The sequence below is a fragment of the Lodderomyces elongisporus genome, chromosome 3 (genome assembly GCF_030384665.1).
Source record: "Lodderomyces elongisporus chromosome 3, complete sequence".
NCBI classification, from domain to species: Eukaryota; Fungi; Ascomycota; class Pichiomycetes; order Serinales; family Debaryomycetaceae; genus Lodderomyces; species Lodderomyces elongisporus.
The window spans coordinates 95,970-109,446 of NC_083675.1; the positions used below are offsets into that span (position 1 = coordinate 95,970).

General features: G+C 38.9%; 7 protein-coding genes across 7 annotated transcripts; 3 read left to right on the forward strand and 4 right to left on the reverse strand. All coding sequences in view use genetic code 12, as the record gives it.

Moving 5' to 3' along the window:
- Nucleotides 1–485: 485 nt before the first annotated feature.
- On the forward strand, nucleotides 486–1,304 carry PUP1 (proteasome core particle subunit beta 2; the record flags this gene model as incomplete). The annotated part of the gene is made up of 1 exon (XM_001523378.1): nucleotides 486–1,304. The coding sequence occupies one exon, from the start codon at nucleotides 486–488 to the stop codon at nucleotides 1,302–1,304; it is 819 nt and encodes a 272-aa protein (XP_001523428.1).
- A 356-nt stretch (nucleotides 1,305–1,660) lies between these two features.
- On the forward strand, nucleotides 1,661–2,740 carry AHA1 (Co-chaperone; the record flags this gene model as incomplete). Its single annotated transcript, XM_001523379.2, has 1 exon — nucleotides 1,661–2,740. One exon carries the CDS (start codon nucleotides 1,661–1,663, stop codon nucleotides 2,738–2,740), a length of 1,080 nt encoding a protein of 359 aa, XP_001523429.2.
- Nucleotides 2,741–2,899: 159 nt separating this feature from the next.
- Nucleotides 2,900–3,697, reverse strand: MRM2_1 (2' O-ribose methyltransferase; the record flags this gene model as incomplete). The annotated part of the gene is made up of 1 exon (XM_001523380.2): nucleotides 2,900–3,697. One exon carries the CDS (start codon nucleotides 3,695–3,697, stop codon nucleotides 2,900–2,902), a length of 798 nt encoding a protein of 265 aa, XP_001523430.2.
- Nucleotides 3,698–4,837: 1,140 nt separating this feature from the next.
- On the forward strand, nucleotides 4,838–6,370 carry FDH1_1 (formate dehydrogenase (NAD+); the record flags this gene model as incomplete). Its single annotated transcript, XM_001523381.2, has 2 exons — nucleotides 4,838–4,858; nucleotides 5,252–6,370. The coding sequence occupies 2 exons, from the start codon at nucleotides 4,838–4,840 to the stop codon at nucleotides 6,368–6,370; spliced, it is 1,140 nt and encodes a 379-aa protein (XP_001523431.2).
- A 320-nt stretch (nucleotides 6,371–6,690) lies between these two features.
- On the reverse strand, nucleotides 6,691–8,751 carry UTP5 (Small subunit (SSU) processome component; the record flags this gene model as incomplete). The annotated part of the gene is made up of 1 exon (XM_001523382.1): nucleotides 6,691–8,751. One exon carries the CDS (start codon nucleotides 8,749–8,751, stop codon nucleotides 6,691–6,693), a length of 2,061 nt encoding a protein of 686 aa, XP_001523432.2.
- A 368-nt stretch (nucleotides 8,752–9,119) lies between these two features.
- PVL30_002375 (uncharacterized protein) lies at nucleotides 9,120–10,703 on the reverse strand (the record flags this gene model as incomplete). The annotated part of the gene is made up of 1 exon (XM_001523384.2): nucleotides 9,120–10,703. One exon carries the CDS (start codon nucleotides 10,701–10,703, stop codon nucleotides 9,120–9,122), a length of 1,584 nt encoding a protein of 527 aa, XP_001523434.2.
- Nucleotides 10,704–11,242: 539 nt separating this feature from the next.
- Nucleotides 11,243–13,297, reverse strand: FAA4 (long-chain fatty acid-CoA ligase; the record flags this gene model as incomplete). Its single annotated transcript, XM_001523385.1, has 1 exon — nucleotides 11,243–13,297. The coding sequence occupies one exon, from the start codon at nucleotides 13,295–13,297 to the stop codon at nucleotides 11,243–11,245; it is 2,055 nt and encodes a 684-aa protein (XP_001523435.1).
- Nucleotides 13,298–13,477: the final 180 nt, after the last annotated feature.

Here is a 13,477-nt window from a genome sequence, read left to right on the forward strand (position 1 = left end):
AATTGAGGTAGATATCGTAGTTTCTTGCAATTCTAGAATGATATGATGTCGATCGTGTTACTAGTTAATCTGATAAAGCTTTCTTTGTCTGTCTCTGCCTCTGTCTTTTCTTTTAATTTCAATTTTTCTTCTCTTTTGATACTTTTTTTTATTATTCCCACTTGTTTCTTAAGATTCAACTTCCAAATCGTTTGGTAAGTAGGCTCGCGAGAGGGTGTCCATATAAAATTGCAGTTTTTTCGTGTACATTTTCACAATTTGCAAATATCGAGAAACTTGAGTGAAGAAATAAAGATTCCTCGCGATATCTGTGGAGGGCAAACATACTTCAAAAGCACTCATACTCAATCATCAGTGGAAACAAGTAAGATAAAATAATATTAAGAATAAAAGAAAAAGAAAAAGAAAAAGAAAAAAAAAAATCATCTTTTGTTCAATCTATATATATATATATATATATACGAAATTGCATTTACCATAAAACAATGGCCGGATTAAATTTTGACAACTACCAAAGGAATCATTTCCTCACCACCAAGGGGTTTGCGCAACCAAAAGCTACATCTACAGGAACTACGATTGTTGGGTGTCAATTCAAAAATGGAGTAGTGATAGCAGCAGACACGCGAGCCACTGCGGGTCCCATCGTGGCCGACAAGAACTGTGAAAAGTTGCATAGATTGGCTCCACGAATCTGGTGTGCAGGTGCTGGTACAGCTGCAGACACAGAGATGGTGACACAACTCATTGCCTCGAATTTGGAGTTGCATGCATTGTCGCAGAATAGACAGCCACGTGTTATCACTGCCGTTACAATGTTGAAGCAACATTTGTTCAAGTACCAGGGACATTTGGGTGCTTACTTGATTGTTGCCGGTGTGGACCCTACTGGTGCCCATTTGTTATCAGTCCAAGCACATGGTTCGACAGATGTAGGAAAGTACCAGAGTTTAGGTTCGGGTTCTTTGGCAGCCATGGCTGTTTTGGAGACCAAGTTTAAAGAGGATATGACAAAGGAAGAGGCCATTGCTTTGTGTGCCGAGGCAATTGAAGCAGGTATCTGGAATGACTTGGGATCGGGATCCAATGTCGATGTATGTGTTATGGAAGTTGGCAAGGATGCGCAATTATTGAGAAACTACATAACACCAAATGTAAGGATAAAGAAATGCAGGGACTACAAGTTCCCACTTGGCACCACTGCTGTCTTGGGTCAAAAAGTGCGTGATATTTGTGATATTGAAGAGACTGTGGTGACATTTGACGAAGGTGAAGATAAAATGGAGGTAGATGCAACAGCTTGATTTGTATAGAGCACTAAATGCAGAATAACATAGACTAAAGTGGAATCTGTAGGTTTTCCTAGTGATTTTTTGTAGTAACCATATCAGTCGAGCTTGAGTCTAGGCATTGGTTGCGCTATCACTAGAGACGCTCTAGAACCTTCTGTGGCGCGACTCTTTTTTTCTGTTCGTTCTTTGCTTCTTTATTTTCTCTTTCTCTCTCTGGTTTAGGTCGCAGTGAAAATTCAAGTTTGCATCCACTAAAGAACAAATCTTGAAACCGTTCAAGCTTTAAATTTGCAGATTACTTGCAAGACTTTTTTTTTCCCCACCGCCTTATTCCTATTTTCACTTAGCATATTTCCTCATTACTTACAATGGTTGTTAATAATCCAAACAATTGGCATTGGGTCGACAAGAATTGCTTGCCATGGTCCAAGACATATTTCGATGAAAAACTAGTCAAATTGTCTGCTCAAAATGATGATTCCAAAGTCACCATCACCGAAGTTTCTTCAGTTGAAGGAGATGTTGACGTTTCACAACGTAAAGGTAAAGTGATTTCCTTGTTTGATGTGCGTTTAGTCTTGGTATTTCAAGGATCAACCGCCGAAGACAATAGTGTACTGGGTTCGATCACGATTCCAGAGTTGACATATGATACCGAGGAGGATGAGTTGGTATTCAATATCACAGTTTACAACGAAACAAGTAAGAACTACCCAATTGTTGACTTGATTAAAAAGAAGTTAGTACCTCAATTGAGACAAATCTTGTCACAATTTGGTCCTGATTTGATTGAAACTAATAGTAGGGACATTCAAATTGAAGCAGACAAGGTTACCTCCACTTTTACCAAAGCAAGTCAAACACAAGCTGCTGAAAAGAAAGCACAAGAAACTAAACAAGCAGAATCGACAAAAAATAATGAGACTACAAAACTGGAGACCAAGGCAACGAGCGAAACCAAGAAACCAAAAGAGGCTCCATCTTCTTCCTCTTCTTCTTCCTATTCTTCCTCTGATGTTGCACATGCACCAAAGTACAACACTACCACATTACACCTTGAGCCTGAATTCAACACATCTGCAGAACAAATCTACAGAACCTTACTAGATGAGCCCAGGATAGCAGCATGGACAAGATCATACCCAATCATCGATGCATTCCCACCAAAAGAAGGATCTGAATTCAAATTTTTCAGTGGCTCTGTCCAAGGTAAAATCCTCAAGTTGGTACCAAATGAACAAATTGTGCAATTATGGAGACTTGATGATTGGAAGGCTGGCCATTATGCAGAGTTGAACATGAGGTTAATCCAGGGTAGTGGTGAAACAAAATTGGTTACTAGATTCACAGGAATCCCAATTGGCGAAGAAGAGAGGGTTAAGGATAACTTTGAAGAGATGTACATCAGATCAATCAAGATCACATTCGGGTTTGGTGCAGTATTGTAATTAGACTTAGTTTCGTATTTTTGTTTTTTTGTAAAGAAAATAAGAATGATTAATTATAAATGCATAAACGCTTGCCACTTGCCATTTGCCATTTGCCCCTCCTTCCCCCCCCCCCCCCCCCCCCTATTCCAAAAAAAAACAAAAAAACAAAAAAGTTCTTTACAAGCGCTTCAATAACAATTCAAGTTCCTCTTGTGTATTGAATAGGTCGGGTAAAGTAATACCTAATTTTTGTAAATCTCGTTTCCTCAACCCAACATAGAACAACTCGCTTGACTCTGACCGACTCGATTCGGGTTTCATTCGCACTAATCTCTCAAACATTATTCGCATCCTCAAATCTAGCAATTTTTCTTCAGAGCCATGCCACACTTTCATCACTAAATTACCACCTGTTTTCAAAGTGTCGAACGAGAGTATTGTTGCTGCTCCACAAAGTTCCATATTCCCCAAATGATCATAATGTTCGTGTCCTGTACAGTTTACCATCATATCACTCATGATGAGATCGATTTGCTCCGGTGATCCATCCTTGGACTTGAAAAATTCTTTGATTTTTTCATGTGTTTCCTTTTTCAACAAATCACCCTGGATATAATGACACCCTCTATACGGTACAGCTTCGTTAATGTCAATCCCCAAGATCTTGAAATCCTCAATTTTTTGTTCATGCAATTTCTCCACGGCAACTTGGGTCCAAGCACCAGGCGCAAACCCCAAGTCTACTATATTTTTGCAATTCTTGTGAAATAGTCGACATCTATCATTGATCTCTAGAATCTTGAATGCAGCCCGTGATCGGTAAAAATCTCCTTTCCGTCTATTAAATGGATCATCCTGAACTTTTGCAAGATGTTTTCTTGTTTGCTTAGATTTGAACCGCCTTAGCACTAAACCAAATTGAGAAGGATGTAGTTGATAAGTTCGTTGAATCATATTATCCAATACCAAGGTCATGTATGATCTTGTTTAATATTCTACGTTGTGTGGTATACATTGTTTATTTTTTTTGTCCTTGTTTCTTTTTTCTATTCTCTATTCTCTATTTTCTATTTTCTATTTTCTATTTTCTATTTTCTATTTTCTTTTTTTTTGGTTTGATTGACTGCAAAATTTTACGCGCGATTCTTGAGGTACGCTCTTTGTTTTCTAATACACGAAAAACTTCTCCATCGTTGATCTTTTCAATGATAGAGATGATTGTATAGTGAAAATTCTATGTATCTTATATGTACATACCTGCCAATTACTAACCCTACTTTATTCAAGTAATGGACAGGGAGGGGGAAAAAAATTTGTTTTTTATCATAGATTTTCATGAATTTTATATCTCTCAGCTATTGACTGCAAAGATTTCCCGCGCGATTTTCACGCCGTTTGTTATTTTTCTTCTCGTTTGAGAAAGACAAGTGAGAAGAAGCAATTGAAGGACCGACCTCCTGCCTTGTACCGTCTTTGCACGATTTGTTGAATGTGAGCAATATGTGAAATAAATCAAAAAAAAAAAATCAAAATGAAAACAGCACAAAAAAAAGGTGTAGGCAATTCTCATCCATAATGATGCCGAACTTGGTGTGATAAAGCAGCCGCTGTTGTCTTTAACGCTGGTCTATTGTCCCCCGTCCATTTTCCTTTCCTTTTTTTTACTCATATCAAATTCTTTACTCATGATTAGTAAGCCGCATTCTCATACAAAAAAGGCTATTCGTTCCCGTATCCCAATTTGAACGAGTCTTCGGATTCATTCGCCCAATAGAGTATATGATTGCGCAACCAGGCAAAAAAAAAAACAAAAAAAAAAAATGAATATCAAATAACAAGCTTGGAAGCACATTACACAAAAGGTGAAGATCTCTTGCGCTATAGTGATAGAACCACATGGACAATCTAGAGTGAGGATGTCACCGTTTGGAAAATCTGGAGGGTGATATATAAATACCAGAATACCAAGTATCCAATTGTGAAAGATTCATATATGTATTTATATATACTTTTTTTTTTTGTTTCATTTCAAAAATCGTGATATCAACCATATAAACACACATATACTCAAATCAGCATCTCAATTGAATTATAAAGCATAATATATTAATTAAAATGTCAGAAACCGCAGGAAAAGTATGTATTTAAATATATATATATATATAATTATACTAATCACATATTTATGCCTGTTGTTGTAATTTGAAAAAGAAGAAACAAACAATTAGGTTTACCCTGGTGGTTTTCGAAACGCTTTTCTTTTTTTTTATTCAATATATATATATATATATATATATATATATATATATATATATTATCCTTTATATTCTTTACCTTTCTTTCCATTAAAGCACAATTTTGAGAAGAAAAAAGGAAAAGTAATGGAGGAGAAGATGGCTTGACATGAACCAACTTTGATTAAAAAAAAATCTCATATAACATGGGTTGTTACTGTTTTTATTCGAAAGATTTCAGTCAACCAGTACCAATAAATATCAAAATTACTAACATATAATGCTTACCCTATAGACAATTACATGTAAAGCCGCCGTTGCTTGGGAGGCCAAGAAGCCATTGAGCATAGAGACTATTGAAGTTGCACCACCCAAGGCTCACGAAGTGCGTATCAAGATTTACGACACTGGTGTTTGTCACACTGACGCATACACCTTGAGTGGATCTGACCCAGAAGGTGCATTCCCAGTCATCTTGGGACACGAAGGTGCAGGTGTTGTTGAATCTGTTGGTGAAGGTGTCACCAACGTTAAGCCAGGTGACCATGTTATTGCCTTGTACACACCAGAGTGTGGGGAGTGTAAGTTCTGTAAGAGTGGCAAGACCAACTTGTGTGGTAAAATCAGAGCTACCCAGGGTAAAGGTGTTATGCCTGATGGCACATCCAGATTCACCTGTAAAGGTAAAGAATTATTACATTTCATGGGTGTCTCAACCTTCTCGCAATACACTGTTGTGGCTGACATTTCAGTTGTTGCTATTGACCCTAAGGCACCATTTGACAAGGCTTGTTTGTTAGGTTGTGGTATCACTACAGGTTATGGTGCTGCCACCATCACTGCCAATGTCCAAAAAGGTGACAATGTCGCAGTCTTTGGTGCAGGATGTGTTGGTTTGTCCGTTGTTCAAGGTTGTAAGGAAAGACAAGCAAATCAAATCATTGTTGTGGATATCAGCAACAAGAAGAAGGAGTGGGCTGAAAAGTTTGGAGCCACTGCTTTTGTCAACCCAACAGAATTACCAGAAGGCACCTCGATTGTGGATAAGTTGATTGAAATGACCGATGGTGGATGTGACTACACTTTTGACTGTACCGGTAACGTTGATGTTATGAGAAACGCGTTGGAAGCATGTCACAAAGGTTGGGGTACATCCATCATCATTGGTGTTGCTGCTGCTGGCAAAGAAATTTCCACCAGACCATTCCAATTGGTCACTGGTAGAGTATGGAAAGGTGCTGCATTCGGTGGTGTTAAAGGTAGATCACAATTGCCAGGAATCGTTGACGATTACATGCAAGGTAAATTGAAGGTTGAGGAATTCATTACTCACAACCACGATTTGGAAGGAATAAACACTGCTTTTGATGACATGCACAAGGGTGACTGTATCAGAGCAGTTGTTAAAATGTGACTATCCTACAAATTGTGAAAGTACTCTTAACCTTTAGTGTCAACCTATAGATATTTTGTAGGTTAATCTTTTGTGTATAGTAAATCAACAGAGTTTTTTTTTTATTATTATTATTATTCTTTTCTTCTTCTTTTGTTTGTTGCTATGCCCTATAGTCGATAAATATAATTGCAATGTATATAAGTGATGATCCAGAGTACGAAACATTGATAATAAAAAGAGAAAAAAATTAAAAAGCAAAGAAAGAAAAAGAAAAAGAAAGGAAAAGGGGGAAAAGAAAGGAAAGAAGATCGAGAAATAATGATATGCTTTTTATAAATCTAATCTATTTCAAGGTCGCTATGATTATCCAATCCATCAAGAGATGCCACATCTTCCTCGTCGTCGTCGTCGTCGTCGTCGTCTTCTGCTCCAGCACCATCACTCTCCTCTACTCCAACATCCTCTTCTTCATCCATTTCCATATCGCTATCCACATAATCGTCTTGCACTTCGTCAACTTCAATTTCCCCATTAAACTCAGCATCATCTAAATCCTCGATATACTCAACATCGCTATCGATTACTTCTTCCTCTTCTTCCTCATTCTTCTCATCCAAACTTTGCTTCAAGCTAGTTCCATCATATAACAAGTTCAATCTCCCTCTCAATTCAAGCAACCTGGGTAATGTATCGGCCTTTTTTGATAAAACCGAGTGCAATGCATACAATTTGGTATTCAAATTTGGTAAGCTAGCGATAACTGAACCATGAATGACAAGGATCCACTTTAGCCAATAATTCAATTGACTGAATCGTGATACTTGACGTTGAATCTTTTCACTCAATCTATCAAGCAATACAACTGATAAGTAGGGGTTCAACCTCGAGATTGTGTTCTTGATAGTTTGGGTATCGGTGGTTTGCAACACGGTTTCAAGTAAAGTATGGTCATTGTTTGTTAATGATTGCGATAAGATGACGGATAATGAAATCCCGTTTCTATTATCTTCCAATTTCCTCCTTCTTTGTGGACCAGCTTTTTGGTTCTTCATGGCTAATCTCTCTAATTTTTCAGCCATGCTTTCCTCTTCTTGTTCTTCCTCATCTTCCCCTCCATCATTATCGCCAACACCATGTTCGCCTTCTAAATCTCCAATGTTTGTACCATCACCAACAATTGCATGGCTTTCATTATACAATTTGGAAGCTGCGGCATCATGGCCGTAGCTTCCGCTCGGTTGCAAGTGTTTCAAGTTAGCTTTACGCTTGATTATTGTCTTATTTGAGTCAAGTAAATAATTGTTCCCCGTCTCATCTATCCATTTAACCGTGTCAAAATACGATACAGTGGCATTCTCTAACCATGTATACAAAACTGACTCGTCCCGTATGCTCACCGCATTAATAATTAAGTTTGCATCGTGTGGGTTTTTTATCTCCTCCTCTGAACGTGATAATTTAATGGTAGAGTTACTTGGTCTCGAGCTCACACCTCCAGCTTGTCTCCTCTTTTTCTTTGGAATATGTCCTTGCGACCCTGATGAAGAAGAAGAAGAAGAAGATAACGACGACGACGACGACGAAGGTGTTTCCGCAAGAAAGTCGTTGAATACTTCGAGGTTTCCATTTTCATTAATCGCAGTAAGTATCGATGCTCTCTTTGCTTCATCGCTGTTTGCAGAATATCCAATAGCAAGACTGGTGACTGATGCCGAGGCAACAAATATCGCCTTTGTAGTGACTTTTTCTAAGGAATAAAGATTGATAAATCGATCACCTTTAGCACTAGTGAGGAACAGATTGGTTCCCTTGACCATAGTGATTGTTGAAATCGGTTGAATGTGTCCCGGGTATGTTTTCATCACCTCTTTGTTTTTCAAATTGTACACATATATGGAGTTTGCACCGAGCAATAAGCATGCTTCTTTGTCGTATATGCAACTCAGAATTTGATATACTGCATCAACGGACTCGATAATTTCGCCTACTTTAAACAGTTGCAAGAGCAGGTACAGAACCATATCCCATTCATGTATGTTTCCATCAACATCACTGGACCAAGCGGTACGAGTCACAGAGCTATAATGGAAATCGAGTACGGTAACATTGGCTTTAGTTGAGAGTTCTTCCACAATGTCATTGGTCTGCGGTGAATAAATTAATATACTTCCACGAGATAAACACACAGCAAGGAGTTGCACTGTATTTTTGTCATCAGTATCAATCCAACTGATGTTTGTGACTTTGTTCAGTTTATCTAGGTTGAGTGACGCATTAAGTGACGATGACGAAGGGGAAACGGACTGGACTTGGATTTGGTGTGTGTCGAGTGACACAAGGATCGAAGCTAAGTATCTGTTACTTGAGTCAAACTTGGCATGTATAATAGGACCTGACATTGTTCTATTAGAAAAATGAGATGTTCGGTATTGTCTAAAGACGTGAAGTTGTAATTGTTGTGGCGATGGTTGTTGTTGTTGTGGTGGTGGTGGTAGTAATGCTTGTGTGATCAATGGTTGTCTTGAATGGTTCTAGATGCCCTTTTTTTTTCTGGTTGTTTAGTTGAGATGAGCGGAATCTTTCATATTGGGAGGTACGCATTTTTTGAGAAAGAAAAATTACGATGCGATTCTAATAGTTTGGTAGCGAACCAAAACTAGGCGCGAAATTCATATACAAAAGCTATATTCTTGCTAGCTTATTTAATGTAATAAGAGAGGTATTTTCTTAAAAAAAATGAACATTACAAGATTCTTAATTGTTAGCACTATTTTCTCAACTTTTTCTTCTTTTTATTTCCCTCTTCATTTGCTTCAGTGTCTAATTCTGTTTTCGTCTCTGACTCTTTAGACTTTTTAAACTCTTTAGACTCTTCTGCCTCTTCTGCTTGCTTTTCTTTCATTACCTCTATGCTGATATTGATGCCACCTCTAGATTGCCTTCGTTTCCGTTCGGGACTTCTAATACTTTCTTTGTCATTTACTACCTTTGTTTCCTTACTCCTACCTTCAATATGCTTCTTTTCGCTTTCCTCTGCTAAAGAAGTTGCATTATTTTCCTGTGGCTTCTTGGAGTTATTTTCATTAACATCTTGGCTATTCCCTTCACCATCCTTTTCACCATCCTCTTCTCCATCCTCTTCATCAACTTCATCTTCAAATAAATGTGCATTTTGAACAGGTCGTTTCATCAGCTTAATCAATTCTTCAAACTTGGTCTTTTCCATCTTGCCCTGTCTCATCATTTTTTTCAATAGTTCTTCTTCGCCGAGTTTATGTTTTGCTGCCTCTCCGTTCTCTCCAATTCCAGTTGTGTCATTAGTAGCTTCAAAAGAGGTGGCCCTGGTCTCCTTTGCATTTGTATCAGACAAGTTTGTCGTATCTGGCGAATCATATGAGGGGTACGAAAACCTTGCTCCCCACCCGTCATATTCCAACTCACCACCACCACCAGCAGTGCTTGCGCCACCATCTGTGTCATTACTCCATTCCCCTCCCAAGCCCATATCGACTTCTTCGCCGCACTCCAACGCTGCTGCCTCTTGACTCATATACTCCTTCGAGTGAGCTATTCTACAATGATTTAGAAAACCTTGTATACTCAAGAAATTACTTCTTTGACAATTGGGACACGTTATTTTCACTATTTTGCCGTCAGACCTTTGATAAAGACAGCCAGACGACATGGAAGTTGATGAACGAGTTCTATAATGCGAGGTTGATGCTGAAGCGTGAGCTGGACCTGGAAATGACCCTGAGGCATTATTTGACAGAGAAGGATGACTTGGATTCAAAGTTGATGATGCAAATGCAAATGCAGGATTAATTGGAAATGGGTGTGATGCGGGTGCTAGATGTGGATGTGGGTGTGCATGTGTAGGTTGATATAGCAGTTGAAAAGAACCATCACTTGACATTGATCGTGTGTGCAGCGCCACTGCTTCTCCTCCATTATTATAGCTCTTGACACCTTCTAGTGATTGGTTTGCCATTCTATTAGGAATAGTGATGGATAAGCCACCAAGCGATGGATGATGTGGATGGTGTCGCAGGTTAACATCTCCCTCGCTCTTTACAGCATTCTCAACTTTCTTCATTTGCTCTATAATCTTTGCACGTTCCTTTTCGATCATCTCCAATTCCTTATGTTTTAGGAGTACCTCCAAGTCGATTTCATTTTTGATGCGTGATGTAACTGCTGCTGATAATATATCTAAATCTGGATTTTCTTTAAAAGATGGTATTGTATTGTTCATTTCGCCCTCGGATGATGTTAAAGATGACGATGTCTCGATTCTGTGCTTGTCCGAATCCAAATTTCGAGGACTAGGCAGTTTCGTCATTTCTGTCATGAGAAACCAGTTGCAGTTACTGGCAAATTATCGGTATGAGTTTAGAAAAGTGGTTAAAGCGACGTTGAGTGTGAAACAAAGATCAAAATAGGAAAGCAGAGAAAAGAGCTGTGAATTTTGGGGAACTTTGGGAATTTTGAGATTTTTGGGACATATAAAACTCCGTGAGAATAAGCTTAAATAGTGAATATATATGAATACAAAAGAAACCATGCAAGTTTATTTGCACAGGAAAAATATCTCTATCAAAAAGGATAAAAAAATAGAACAGAACAGAACAGAACAGAACAAATCAAAACAAAACAAAATATATAATAAAATCAATTTAAGGTAATTGTAATATACAACTGCATGAATGTAAAAATAAATCTAAGATTAACTTCCTTCTCGCCTTAGGCCTCCAGCCTCCAGCCTCATAAAGAAACAGCTCGGGCTCTTCTTCTTCTTCTTCTCCTCATCCTCCTCCTCACCTTTTGTTCCAGCTACTTCGTTTTTCCTTTTTTCTTTTATCTTCTCCTTTGTGGTAACCAGCACAGCCTTTAATTATCACCATATGCCTTCTTAATCTCCTTTTCATAAGCCTTCAAAATCTTCTTTCTTTGCAACTTTTGTGCACTAGAGATGAATCCATTAGCTGGAGTCCATTCGTCGTGAACAAGGACAATCGACTCCAACAATTCAATACCCTTCAAGCCCTGGCTCTTACCAGTCTCTATTAAGCCACCAAGTACCTTCTTCACCACATTCTTGTCGTCGTAAGCTGTCTGCTCGTCAAAGCCCAAGTTTTTCAAGAATCCATCAGTTGGAACAATAATGGCAATTGGCTTAACCTTGGATTGGGCAGCATAAACACAAATGTTTTGCACCACAGGATTGGATCTATAAATAGACTCCAACTTCTCCAATGCAATGTATTCACCATTCAATGTCTTGACAAGGTTCTTCTTTCTGTCGATAATCTTCAATGCACCATTGGCTGACCATTCACCAATATCACCAGTCTTGAACCATCCGTCTTCGGTGAATGCCTCCTTTGTCTCTTGCTCATTCTTGTAGTATTCAGAAACAACTGGTCCGCCCTTGAGGTAGATTTCACCTTGGTTATTCTTGGCGAAATAGCCGGCATCTTCCACGTCAACCAATTTAGCAGTAACTGAACCAACCAAGGTACCCAAAGAGCCATACTCGATATGGCGAAACTCAACAATGGTACCATTAGCACATGTCTCGGTTAAACCGTAACCCAACAACATTGGGGCAATCAAGGTAGAGATAAACACTTGAGCATCATTGGAAATAGGTGACCCACCGTTAAGGACATAACGCAATTTGCCACCGGTGGCAGCCTTCACCTTCTTGAACACAACATCAAACAATGATCCACCAGGGATGTTAAACTTGTTCAATGCGGATTTAGAATTGAATGCAGCCCAAAACAACTTTTGTTGGATATAACCAGCCTGCTTGAGCTTGGCCAAAACACCTTTACGCACCGATTCCCATACTGCGGCAACACCAACCATAATTGTTGGTTGAAACTCAATCAAGTCTGGCTTACAGTTTCTAACCGAGGCTTCTGTCAATGTCTTGACATTGGCGTAGCCCAATGGGACACCCCACCAAAAGACAATACATTCAAATGCCAATTCGAAAATGTGGGCCAAGGGTAAAAAGGCAATAACCGAGTCGTTTGGACCAACCAAGTCTCTACCTGCATTGGTGGAGATACCACCAACTGCGGCTATAAGGTTTTTGTTGGTGATGCAAACACCCTTTGGGTCACCGGTTGAACCAGAGGTGTACATGATACATGCCAAGTCTTGTGGTTTTGGCAAGTGCAATTCTTGATTGGCTTCCTTGCCCAATGCAATAATTTCGTCAAAGGATATAAACTTCAAGTCTGGTCTTACTTGCAAAAGTGACTCTTTAGCAGCCTTGGCATTTTGATAAATTTTACCATTCTGTCTGGAATCGGTTGGGTCAATTTGTTCAGAGTGGATAATGTACTTAACAGCAGTGGCTTTTTGCAATGGTTTCACCAAGGAGCCCAATAATCCGTTATCGGTAAAGATGGCATCTGCTTCGGTTTGCACCAAAGAGTGGGTCAACCCAGATTCTCCCAAAGTGTCGTATGCGGTAACAATGGGAATATTTTGAAAAGTGGATGCGAGGAAAGATTGCATCCAATAGTGTGAAGTTGCGGCATAAACCATCAATTTTGATTCTTGGTTTGGTTTCAATCCCAATTCCAATAAACCTCTCGAGTAGTTTTTAATTTGCTTGAGCAAGTCTGGGTAGTTGATGTATTTGTAGGGTCCCATTTCGTAGTATGTCCAGTCCTTGTCAATGGTTTTCTTTTCGCCGTCAATTGTTTTGGTAATTTTTTTTGTTTCAACGTGAATGTCTTTCAAGTCTCTCCAAGCCATACCTGGCTTGTTACCATTCCTCTTGAAACATTCTTCGATAAACTCAGGCATGGTGGTTGCTGAAGAGTCTGCGGGACGTTCAACTGGTGCATCTCTTTGAGCTGCTTTTCTTCTAGGGGCGGTTTCGCCTGGTCTAGCTTCACCAACTGCAACTGTTAATGGAGCCATAGTGAATTAAAAATGAGTGGGAGGGAGAAAGATAAATGTAAATCTAAGATGTGAGTAAAGATTATAAGGGGTTGATTTATTTGTTGGTTGGTTTGTTGGTTGGTTTGTTGGTGTTTCTTATTATTTTTTTTTGAGGTTTTTTTTGTGTGTTACTCTTTATTTCGCTTACTCAATTGTGTA